Source organism: Vicia villosa, linkage group LG1, assembly GCF_029867415.1.
Source record: "Vicia villosa cultivar HV-30 ecotype Madison, WI linkage group LG1, Vvil1.0, whole genome shotgun sequence".
Lineage (NCBI taxonomy): Eukaryota > Viridiplantae > Streptophyta > Magnoliopsida > Fabales > Fabaceae > Vicia > Vicia villosa.
In genome coordinates, this window is record NC_081180.1 from 42,398,157 (window position 1) to 42,410,176 (window position 12,020).

The 12,020-nt window shown below is 30.6% G+C and overlaps 1 protein-coding gene across 1 annotated transcript; it reads left to right on the plus strand.

Annotated features, from left to right (window-relative positions):
• Positions 1–3,392: 3,392 nt before the first annotated feature.
• Positions 3,393–9,742, plus strand: LOC131635515 (delta-1-pyrroline-5-carboxylate dehydrogenase 12A1, mitochondrial). The gene is made up of 16 exons (XM_058906143.1): positions 3,393–3,716; positions 4,007–4,089; positions 4,450–4,553; positions 4,911–4,978; positions 5,508–5,565; positions 5,729–5,842; positions 5,999–6,082; positions 6,901–7,005; positions 7,362–7,475; positions 7,727–7,858; positions 7,946–8,035; positions 8,171–8,260; positions 8,657–8,866; positions 8,985–9,095; positions 9,204–9,283; positions 9,380–9,742. Exons 1-16 carry the CDS (start codon positions 3,634–3,636, stop codon positions 9,516–9,518), a joined length of 1,665 nt encoding a protein of 554 aa, XP_058762126.1. The 5' UTR covers positions 3,393–3,633; the 3' UTR covers positions 9,519–9,742.
• Positions 9,743–12,020: the final 2,278 nt, after the last annotated feature.

Consider the following 12,020-nt stretch of genomic DNA (forward strand, 5'->3'; position numbering starts at 1 on the left):
TGTAGGCTTGTTAAATTGCCTTGGCAGAAAAGGGAAATTTGAAACAAGCATATGCAAGTGACGAGATCAAGATTCAAAGGTTGCTTGAATTTGATCAAGGTTATTGATTAGAGTTTCAAATTGGTAGATAGCAACAATGTTGTTGAATGTAAAATTGGTATCAACACGGTTTAAAGTCAAGGTGGATATTATTGTAAATGTGCCTTAAAACCTTTATTGATTAAGAGAAGGAAAACATATTTTAGAGATTGCATTTATCGCGAAAATCATAAGAGTTAGAAAGTCAAACAAAAAGTCGAGAAAAAAATAGGTTTATGAATAGTGTCGTTCGCACTGATGAATAGTGCAGTTTGTATGGATAAATAGTGTTGTTTGTATGGTGAATATGGATGTTCGTACGGTGAATAATGCTTTTGGGTTTTCAGGATTTTTTGCCTCAGTCCATGGATCCATGGGTGATTGGATTGTGATTTTGTGCTTTGTTTGTTGGGTATTTGCTATTATAAATATGTATCTTTTATATGCTTGCAGGTGTGACAATCTTAGAGTTTACACCAATAAGGGAGAGCAAGGGTTTAAAGGCATATCATAGGATTTTGGCTATTCTCAAGGGGAACCTTAGAAAGGCAAGTGTTTTGGAAGGGGTTATATAAGGTTATTGGGAATTAGGTTTGAGTGATTCTTATATTGAGAGTTGGAGAGCTTGGGAAACAGTTGGGTAGAAAATATGGGTTGCTCTTTGGAAATTTTGAAGACTATTTTCTTGTAAATCATCTATAATCTTTTGTAACAACTTTCTGAGTATAGTAAACTGGGGAACCGCTCTCTCCCCTAGAGTAGATCGTTTGATCGAACTGGGTAAACAAACATTCATCTTTTTTCTTGTCTTATTCTGTTATATTATTTGTGTACGGATTATTATTACTGTAGACCATTTATTTTGGTTGCTAATATTCTTTGTCATTTGATATTGAATTTTGTCGTAATTCACAACAAGATTCACGACAAAAAATTTAGGATGTTTAAAAATGAATAAAAGGATATAAAGTCGTTGTCGTTCATTAAGATATTTTCCCAAACATTTAAGGACAATTTTTTATAGGGTTAAATATGTTAAGGGTCCCGGTAAATAATTTATTATTCACTTTTAGTCCCTATAAAAATTTCCTTCAAATAATGGTCCTCTTAAAATTTTCCATCCACATTTTTGGTCCCTACCGTCTATTTGAACTAACGGAAGCTGACGTTGTCCTTTTTAATATTTTTTAACATATTTCGTAGATGTACATACAAAAGAATTGCTAAACTGAAAAAATGTGATTTTTCCCAACATTTACTATGTTTTTTAACGGTTTCGTAATTGTACCTCCACCTCCGAAAAGAAACAAATTGTTTGAAAAAAAGTACTTCCGGATGTGTATCTACAGAAGCAGGGGGCATAAATGAAATTTCGCCAGATGATTGAGTATCAAGAGGTGTAACGAGATATTCTCTTTTATTGATCATATATTCATGTAAGAAGTTCAAAATATTTTCTTTTCTAATTTTAAACATAAAACACAAAAAAAAAAAAAAAAACTCATTTATGTGATAATTTTTTTAACGTTTCTTTTCATCTGCATTAACTTATAACTAATAAATTTAATTTAAAACACACATTGCAAAAGGAAAATTATTATTATATTTTTTAAAAAACAGGATATAATATAATATGTTGTTAATTACATTTTCTTAACATTATTTTTAATATATGTTATAATATAAATAAAAATATAAAATGACTTGAATAATAATTAAAAATAATAAACATGTTACGTTATTTTAAGTAAAAATACAATATAATATATTAAGAAACATATAATATACTATTCTGAATGAACATATAATATATTAATTTATATTGTTTTTAATGAAAATAAAATATATTCTATTTTTTATGATATTAAATATATATATACTTTTTAATAATATATAATATATTCAGTTTTTAAAAATGAAAATAACATATATCCTACTTTTATAAACTTAATATATATTTTTATTAAGATATATCTTTTGAATTTATACCATTTATTCAATATGTTCAAATATATTATAAATATATGCTATTTAGTATGTTTGACTAAGAAAGATTATCAAATAATATTGAGATTTTCAATAAACAAATAATATGTTTTGAATTAAAATATATACTATTTTATTTTAGTTTTTATGGTATATTGATTTAATTTTATTTATTTATTATCGCTAAAAATATTAATTAGTATGCTCTATAATTTTAATAAAATAAATAATTTATTTTATCACAAAATTTAATTTCTATCTCACGGGCTTATGACCTATTTTATTTTAATTAACAATTGTTTTTATTTGAGAGACAAAAAAATTATTTTTATTATTGACGTTAAATAATTTTTTTGAATATTATACATTTATTTCAAATTTTTAAATAACAAAATATTTTAATTTATGAGCCACTTACATTAATCAATTCAATTTAATTTATATAATTATTGTTATTTTACAATTGAAAAACTCATTTTAAAATTACAAATATATTTAAATATATTTTATCAAAATGAATTTATATTTTAAAATATATTTTATATAATAAACTTAATATATTAATTATTAAATGAAATTAAAAAGTCAATTTTTTCCTGTAAATAAAATACAGTATTTATTTGTTCAATATTTTAATATTAAAAAAATCAATATCTTTAGAATATTTTTTAAATATATTAAATAAAAAATAAATTTTTTATAAAAATTAATATTTCAATTTCTAATACATTTTGGATTTAATGGAAATACACCGACAGTGTAAAGCAGTTTTAACTGTCAGTGAAATCCAAACCCTTAACTTTTATAAATGTTTGACTTTTTCTTTAAATAACATTTAAAGTATTTATTTTCAAGGGTTGTGATGCACTGACTGTGTAAAGAATTTTACGTGTTAGGATTGGGTAATTTGCGCGCCCGCTGCCTGGTAGCCGTTTCTCAAGCTCCCTCTCCGAAATCGAACCCTAATTCTCCGTCACCCGTCACCACCATGGTAGACCACTATCCTACCATCGAAAGTTGATAGGACAGAAATTTGAATGATGCGTCGCCAACACAAGGGCAGTGCGATCCGACAAGTTATGCACTACCTTTAAGCTCATACATTTTTAATGTTTTGAATTCAAGTATTTTTAATAAAATTTATTATTTTAATTACTTAAAAAGCGCATCAAGGATATTGATTATTTAAAAAAAAAAACAAATATCAGATGGTGTAGTGATGAGTCAGAACGAGAATGTGCACGTGTTATGTATCGAATGGAAAACCCATACGTCTTTATTTGTTTTGTAGTCAGCCAACTGACTCATAGATACGTGGATCACATGTTCTAGTAGATTTTTCCCGAAATCCAACACTTATCGCGTTCAATTTCAGATTGATACGAAACTATCACCCCGATGCAACGGATCGCCACGTTTCTGATTTTGATTTGCGAAATCCTCTGATTGGACGAATAAATAGGCACTAATTGGATGTATTCTCTTTTTAGTTTTTCGACTCTCACTCACCTTATAAGGAGTAATTCAGTGTCATAAGGGTTTTTTTACAAACACTACGTCTGCAACACCATGATGAACCTTTTCCTTACCAGAGCCGCTAGGGTTTCTTCTCTTACCAAACACAATGCTGTTGCTGCTTTCAATTCTTCTCGGTATTTTATTCTTTTTTTTCTTTCTATTATTTTAATAATCTTCGTTTAACAGAGATCTGAACTTGTTCAATTTATGCTGAATATTTTATAATACTGCGATCTGAATTTGCATGAAATAGTCACTGGTTTTATCCGTTAAAAACAATTGAATTTTTGATCCGTTGTGATTTTGTCAAATTCACCACCAATCTGAACATGCACTAATATGATTTTGTCAAATTCACTACCAATCTGAACATGCACGGAATATGATTTTTGACTGCTAAATGATTTTTTATAATAACTTGCAGGTGTGTCCATTCATTACCAATTCCCGCCACAGTAGAGGCAGAGGAGATATCTGGTGCAAAGCCTGCTGAAGTTTTGAACTTGGGTATGCACTGTGGCCGTTGTTCTTTTTGTTCGCAAATTTTCTTGACAATTTCATAATACATTGAATGATTTTGATGAATAATGATTGAGAAGGGTGAACGTCAATAAATTTGCTTGATTCATTTTTTCATTTATGTTTTTCTGTGATTCTGTCTTCAAGGTGTCAAACCAGTAGTTTGCTAAATTTTAAGTTTATAAAAAGACAATGTTATATAATTGCTTTTATTGCTTTTATTCATCAAAATCTGGATGGTTCTGAGTGTTGATTTAGTTTATTTTTTCTTCTAATTTGCTTCAATCAAACTTCTTGTGCAACGCTATGACGACCGTCACTCTGAGTATATTTGTTGTCTTCTCTCAGTGCAGGGTAAATGGATTAGATCATCAAACTGGAATACAATTCTGGATCCTTTAAATGGAGAGCCATTTATTAAAGTTGCTGAAGTTGAGGAATCAGGCATTCAGGTTCATTTCCTTGAACTATAGTTCTTTTGTTGTGCCCAGAAAAGACTGCTGTTAAGTGAAAACTTAACGTGATATATTCAAGGATTTATCCTTTTATTTCTTCACTACTCTTCAAACTATGAAATACTCACTGGCTGAGGCATTGCCTTATCGGTCACCACTCGACCCCTATTGCTTAAGAGGTTCAAGTTTAGAGCTTAAACCTCTGCGTGAGACAGGTTTCTCAGTATTTTATAAAAAAATAAAGAGAACAAACACAAATTTCAATTTGAAGGCAATAGATAAGCTGATTGGAATTCATTAGTTGATATACGATTGAGGTGTTGACTAAAATTTTCCATTTGTTTGACTTATCAGCCCTTTGTGGAAAGCTTGTCCAGCTGTCCCAAACATGGTTTACACAATCCCTTTAAGGCACCAGAGAGGTATGTGCAAATTATCCTTCTGTCCCTTATGTTGTCTATTATACAAGACTGTTGTCCAAACAGGTTCTTTTTCTGAAGTATTCATGGGTGGATATAGACTATCCCCAAGTTTTTTTTTTTTTTTTGTATTTTTTGGACAGAGAACAATACAACATTTATTTTTATAGTTATACTATTTTGAAATGGAAATGAGTTGATCTTCGGATGGTTGGTTTGCAAAGTGTCATTGGACTAAACAAATGAGATTACAGGATGAACTTCTAGACCTAGTTAGTTTTAGACTTCTGCTAAGAGGAGTAACTAAAATACCTGGGACCATGTATTCTTTAGCTTCCTAAGATAAAAATATGAATAAAGAAACTTCAAACTGTCGCAAATGTCATTTTCACTTAATGAATGCAACCGATTCAGACACTTATAGTAACATGTATTATATTATTTAGAGTATAGTATAAAATGAATTCTCACATTTTTATTTTGACCATCTTTTTGAAGTCTAAGTTTTTTTTTTAAAACAAATGCTGTGCAGATATCTTTTGTATGGAGACATAACTACTAAGGCAGCTCACATGCTATCACTCCCTAAGGTATTTCTAACCAAATATATATTGTTTGCATATTAGTTTATTAAGCTTTATAAGATAAGATATTATGAAGTCTGTTTACAATAGGACCTAGGAGCTATTTATTATCCATGTTTTTCTCTTATTTCACTGGAACTGTTCATAATTTATTCTGCATGACCCTCAGGTTACAGATTTCTTTGCAAAGCTAATCCAGAGAGTTTCTCCAAAGAGTTATCAGCAGGCTTTTTCTGAAGTTTTTGTGACACAAAAGTTTCTAGAGAATTTCTGCGGAGATCAGGTACATCAAAACTAGGTTTGCCATTGTTAAATGAGTAATATCCTAATTACAAATCTATCATTCTCTGAGAGGTTTCCCCGTAAAATTATAAAGCTCATATCATTCTTTTGTCGATTTCTCCTTTGTCATTTATTCATTTCAACAAATCTTTGGCAGGTTCGCTTCCTGGCTAGGTCTTTTTCAGTACCTGGAAATCATCTTGGACAGCAAAGTCATGGTTTTCGTTGGCCATATGGTCCGGTAAGGATTGTGTTTTTTTTTTTTAATTTTAATTTCCATAACCTATTCTGAAGGGTGAAATAGTAGTCTTTGTTATTCTCTCATCACTTATACCTTTGCTCCAAAATTATCAACTATGTTGAGATTAGTTTACAGAAGTAATTGATTTGAGCTCACTTTTATTATATTTAATTTGACCCTGTAAGAGATAAAAAAAATGAAAAATTAAATTTAAGAGCAAGGTTTTCAAAATAAAACCTTGTAACAAGTAATAATTCTGCGGCTCTGATTCAGTATTAAGGTGGGCATAATACAACTGTTTGATATGCCAATTCAGTTCAATATGTATATCAAGACAACATATTAATGACCTTGGTCAGAGTATAAAATTTCCTTTGTGGTTATTAAAAAAAGATTGTACCCCAAAAATAAAAGATAAAGAAATACTTCCAGAGGTTTCAGATAGTTTCATATGATGGAAGCGTAAAATTGCATGTTGATTTTGATGTTCTTGCTTACAAGAGCTCAGTCTTTATAACATAAATGTTTTCTTTGATGTTTTATGAAGAGAAATGTGTGTGTGTGTGTGTGTGTGTGTGTGTGTGTGTGTGTGTGTGTGTGTGTGTGCGACTGCGCGCGCACGTGTGTGAGCGGGTGGGTGGCTGGTGTTAAATTGTTTCTGATGTGGTTTAGAGTAGCGGTGCCATATATGTAGTTATTCAATGAGTGTCTCTTTGTGTAGTTTATAAAGTGAATCTTTAAATATTTTCACACACTATTGCCGTTGACCTTTCCGCCCTTGTGTATTGTAATCTCATAGGTGAAAGTTTGTTTTGCAGGTGGCAATTATTACTCCTTTTAATTTCCCCCTAGAGATTCCAGTCCTTCAACTAATGGGTGCACTTTATATGGGCAACAAGCCAGTCCTTAAAGTCGATAGCAAGGTAACTTTTGGCTTTGATTTGAGGACTTATACGAAATTATAATAAAATATTGATACAAGAGGATTGGCTATCTTCTAGACTACATGATATGTTGACTGCTAATACCTTGGTGAAAATAGTTTTGATGCAATGGTTTGTCTTCTTTGGGATGAGGGAGACTTTGCATCCCCAATGCAAGAGTACCTGAATTGGTAGATTTTTTTATTCGGTTTTAAAATCCATTGTGTCTATTGCTATTATGCATTCTTATTTTGCTTTGCTTCTATTGAATTTTGAAAATAATAATACTAGCCTTTAAAAAAATTAAACATTTCTGCAGTATAGTTTTGAACCATTAACTCAATCTATTGTTGTAGGTGAGCATTGTTATGGAACAAATGCTGCGCCTTCTTCATTCCTGTGGCTTACCTACAGAAGATGTAGACTTCATAAATTGTGATGGAAAGACAATGAACAAGCTGCTGCTAGAGGTTGGCTGTTTGATACTTTTTTTCTCATTCAAACGTTGATTCTGAGAAGCTGATATATTGCTGAAATATTACCAATTTACTTTATGATTATTTCATGATAATCTCAATTTTCAACTCATACTGTAATTTTATTGGGTCTTATTGTCTTTTGAGCTCCTTTGTTTTGCAATTAACATATATCTATACCTGTATGTGGCTTACATGTTCCTTTTATATTGATGTTTGATCATGAAATGATATTATATTTACAGGGAAATCCAAGAATGACCCTTTTCACTGGTAGTTCAAGAGTGGCAGAGAAGTTGGCTGGTGACTTGAAGGGCCGTGTTAAATTAGAAGATGCTGGGTTTGACTGGAAAATATTGGGCCCTGATGTTCATCAGGTTTCTTACAATATTTTGTGTATTCCAGAATTACACTGATTCGGTTTTCAGTTGTATAATATTTTCTCTATTGTTTCTTGATTGCAGGAAGATTACATTGCATGGGTATGTGACCAGGATGCATATGCATGCAGTGGTCAAAAGTGCTCAGCACAATCGTTGTTAATTATGCACGAGGTTAGTCACCTAGGTTTTTGTTTTGTTCTTTATTCAAGGTTGAATGTTCTCAAGAACTAGAGTAAAATTGTAACTTTGATATGCCTTATGTACTGTGTCTTTACTAACTCTAGGGTTTCAATTTCCTTTGTTCAGAACTGGTCCAAGACTTCCTTGGTATCTAAGTTGAAAGAACTTGCTGAGCGAAGAAAGCTAGCAGACTTGACAATTGGCCCAGTCCTTACTGTAAGTATTGATGTAGTATTTTAGTATTTTACATTTAAATTAAGTTTATGTAATTCTTCTTTTTAAAGTACTGAAAGCCAAAACAACTAATATCTCTTAAACTTTATTATATGAAAGAATTCTAGTGTAATTGTGATAAGTTAGATAAATTAGTTATATATCTTTATTTATTATTTGATTTGATGACGAGTCAAAATCAAAGTTTGTCTTAGCTGATATAGATTTCTGCATTATGTTTTTGACATTCTCAGTGACGAACCCTTGACATCCGCAACTGGACTAATTTGTTTATAAACCATTTCTTCCAGTTTCGAATTTGGCAGAATATTTATCTGCTTTATTTATGTAACTATACTTCATTTAAATTTCTTATGGGTATTTACTCAATTGTTGCAGTTTACAACTGATGCATTGCTAGAGCACACAAAAAATTTACTTGCGATACCAGGATCAAAGCTGCTCTTTGGTGGTCAGCCTTTGGAGGACCATTCAATTCCACAAATTTATGGTGCTATTAAACCAACTGCAGTTTATGTTCCTCTTGAGGAAATTGTGAAGGATAAGAATTATGATCTTGTGACAAAGGAAATATTTGGTCCTTTTCAGGTGTGAAAAGAGAGATTTAGAACCTGAAAAAATATAGCTATTCTGAAGCCTTTATTATCAAAATATAATGCAAGTGTTTCTTCACAAGATAAAACCTTTTTTTTCTTCTTATTTCCAGGTTGTTACTGACTACAAAAACCATCAACTACCTATTGTGTTGGAGGCTTTGGAAAAAATGCACGCACACTTAACTGCCGCTGTAGTTTCAAACGATCCCCTATTCTTACAAGTAAGATCTTTATTACACAAATTTATTTTGGTATGTTATATGTCTCGAAGTTAGTAGGACTCCTGTCATATCCGACATGATTATTTATGGGTAAATTTTGTTTTGCAGGAAGTGATTGGGAATACAGTAAATGGCACTACTTACGCAGGTCTAAGAGCAAGAACAACTGGAGCTCCACAAAACCATTGGTAAGTAGATTTCTTTCAAGTGATTTATTTGTTGTTTGGAACCAAAAACATATACTCATGTGTCAATTTATGAAAAACAATGAATGTATTATGCAGGTTTGGACCTGCTGGTGACCCTAGAGGTGCAGGAATTGGAACACCTGAGGCTATAAAACTTGTATGGTCTTGCCATAGAGAAGTGATTTATGATTATGGACCAGTATCAAAGGGTTGGGAAATTCCTTCTTCAACATGAAGAGTCCTATGTAAGAGACTACTAAGTTAGATGGCTGATATTAGTATTTAGAATAAATTTTAGGGAATCCGGCTTTAGAATAAATTTTAGGGAACCCGGCTTTGATTAGCAGTAGAAAATGAGGTGATATTTCCTATCACAGTTTTATATTTATATGTATTTTAGAATAAACTTAAGTACATTGAATGTTTATTTAGCTCAAATTAGTATTTTCCTTTCATTTACACATCTGACTATCATGATAAAAATAAGTTTTTTTTTTTCTTAATTAAGAATATTAAACTGATTAACGACAAAAATAAGAAAACCAAGGGAACTTCTTCTATACTCTTTTTTTTAGTTTTTAAAAATTAAAAACTTGTTTGTATTTTTTTTTATAAAGGCAAGTATATTCTAAAAGAGAGATTGATACATAAAGGAACTAAGGAAGTAGAAGTCTCGAATGTATTAGAAAAAAATGGTGCAACTATCGTCATCGGTGAAATGATAAAAGTCATTCTAATCTAATGCATGCTTCGCCATCTATCTGCTATTCCTTGAGGCCATGTTGGCCATGTTTGGGAGCTTAGAAGGGAGAGAAAGTGAGGGCTTTGAAAATTGATTTTTTTTTAAAAATATAGAATTTTTTTTAACATTTTATGAATTTTTTTTAGAATAATAGAATAATATTTATCATGTATATTTACCTTTTGAAATACTATAATAAAAATTATATTTGAATATTTTGTCTAAGTCTTCCAAAATCCTCTTTTAATATAAATTTTGAGTTTTCTCAAATTAGGGGGGTTTTGGTTAGGGGTGCTCAAAACCAAACCAACCCAATAGAAAACCGCAAACCAAACCAAATCAAACCAAAACCGCAAAAAACCGCATTTGGTTCGGATTAGTTTGGGTCATTTTTTAACAAAACCGCACGGTTCGGTTTGCGGTTTGTATTTTGTAAACCGAACCAAACCGAATCAAATCGCATTATGTTACGATCTAAATTTTACTTAACTCACATCCAACCCAAAATTAAACCTATTATACATTAGCTTTATGAATACGAACAATTTTCTCATCCTTACACATATAATTTGAGTCCCGATCTTCTCAAATCTCTAATAACATTATTTCACCTTCTTTGCCACATACATCTTCCCTCTTCTTCTATAATCTTTACTCTTCTATATTCTTTCTTTTTCACCTTCTCATTATTATGTAAATGTTCCGTATTTCAGTTTCATTTTTATCGCACTTCTTCTTCTCTAATCTCTCAACACTTTTTCTTTTTCTTTTTCACCTTCACTAATCTTTCGTCTCTTCTATTTTTTTGTTTCATTATAATAATTTTATATTTTTTATGCTATTATTTTATGTTTAATATTCCACTTTTGTCTAATTTAATTTTTACATATTACATGGAAAATAAAACCCAAAATATGACGAGTTTTGTTGTTATTTGTTAGTATATGAATGTCTAAATATAAAATTATGTTGTCATATATATGTGTATGTATGGCTCAATAAAATATTTGTAAAAAACCGAACCAACCGAACCGAACCAAACCGCATTAGTTTGGTTTGGTTCGAATTTTTTTTAAAAGTCAACCAAACCAAACCGCACTATTTTTTCTCTTGCGGTTCGGATGATTTTTTTCGTCAAAACCGCCCAAACCGCACCGCGAGCACCCCTAGTTTTGGTGTTATGAAGAAAATTAAATCCTCCAAGACCCTCCTCCAAACTAAATTTTTTTTTATTTTTTCTCCCGATCCTTTCTATTTTTCAAAGCTCTCCCCCTCTAAAATCCCAAACATAGCCTAAGACTTTGTTTGGGAATTTGAAAGGAAGGGAAGATGAAGGTTTTCGAAAATGAAATTTTAAGAAAATATTCTACATTTAAAAAAAATGATTTTGTTTAGAGAGATAAAAGAGTCATTATCATTATATTTGAAAAACTTATGTAAGCTTTGGAAAACTTATGTAAGCCTTTCAAAACTCTCATTCAATATAATTTTCGAGTTTTTCCATATTATAGTGTTTTTAGTGTTATAAATAAAATGAAACTCTCATATTCAAAATCTTTCTATTCTTTTAACTCAATCCTTTCTATTTTTTAAAGTCCTCCCTTTCTTTTTCCTCAAAGATTTTGTTTGGGAGTTTGAAAGGAAAGAGAGTGGTGAATTTTGAAAAATGTGAAGGATTGAGTGGAAAGAATTAAAGAATGGGTTTTGGAGGGTGTGTTTTTATTCATAACACCAAAAATCTTCTAGTTTGGGAGAACTCAAAATTTGTATTGAAGAAGGACTTTGGAGGGTTTACATAAATTTTTCGAGTATCTTTTATGTTGTTATAGCATTCTGAAAACTAAAATACAATAATGAAAAACACTATTTTATCATTTTATACAAAATCATTTTTTCAAAAAATGTCAAATATTTTTCAATACTTTTTTAAAAATTCAAAATTTTTTCTTTTTCCTCCCCTCCAAACTCGCAAACAAAGTCTAATTGTCAAGACAT

What these genes read in the sequence shown, in the direction of transcription:
- LOC131635515 (XM_058906143.1), top strand. Translation starts at nt 3,634, where the DNA reads ATGATGAACCTTTTCCTTACCAGAGCCGCTAGGGTTTCTTCTCTTACC. An exon ending in ACATGCTATCACTCCCTAAG is followed by an intron (nt 5,566 to 5,728) that starts GTATTTCTAACC and finishes CATGACCCTCAG; the next exon opens with GTTACAGATTTCTTTGCAAA. An exon ending in GGAGCTCCACAAAACCATTG is followed by an intron (nt 9,284 to 9,379) that starts GTAAGTAGATTT and finishes TGTATTATGCAG; the next exon opens with GTTTGGACCTGCTGGTGACC.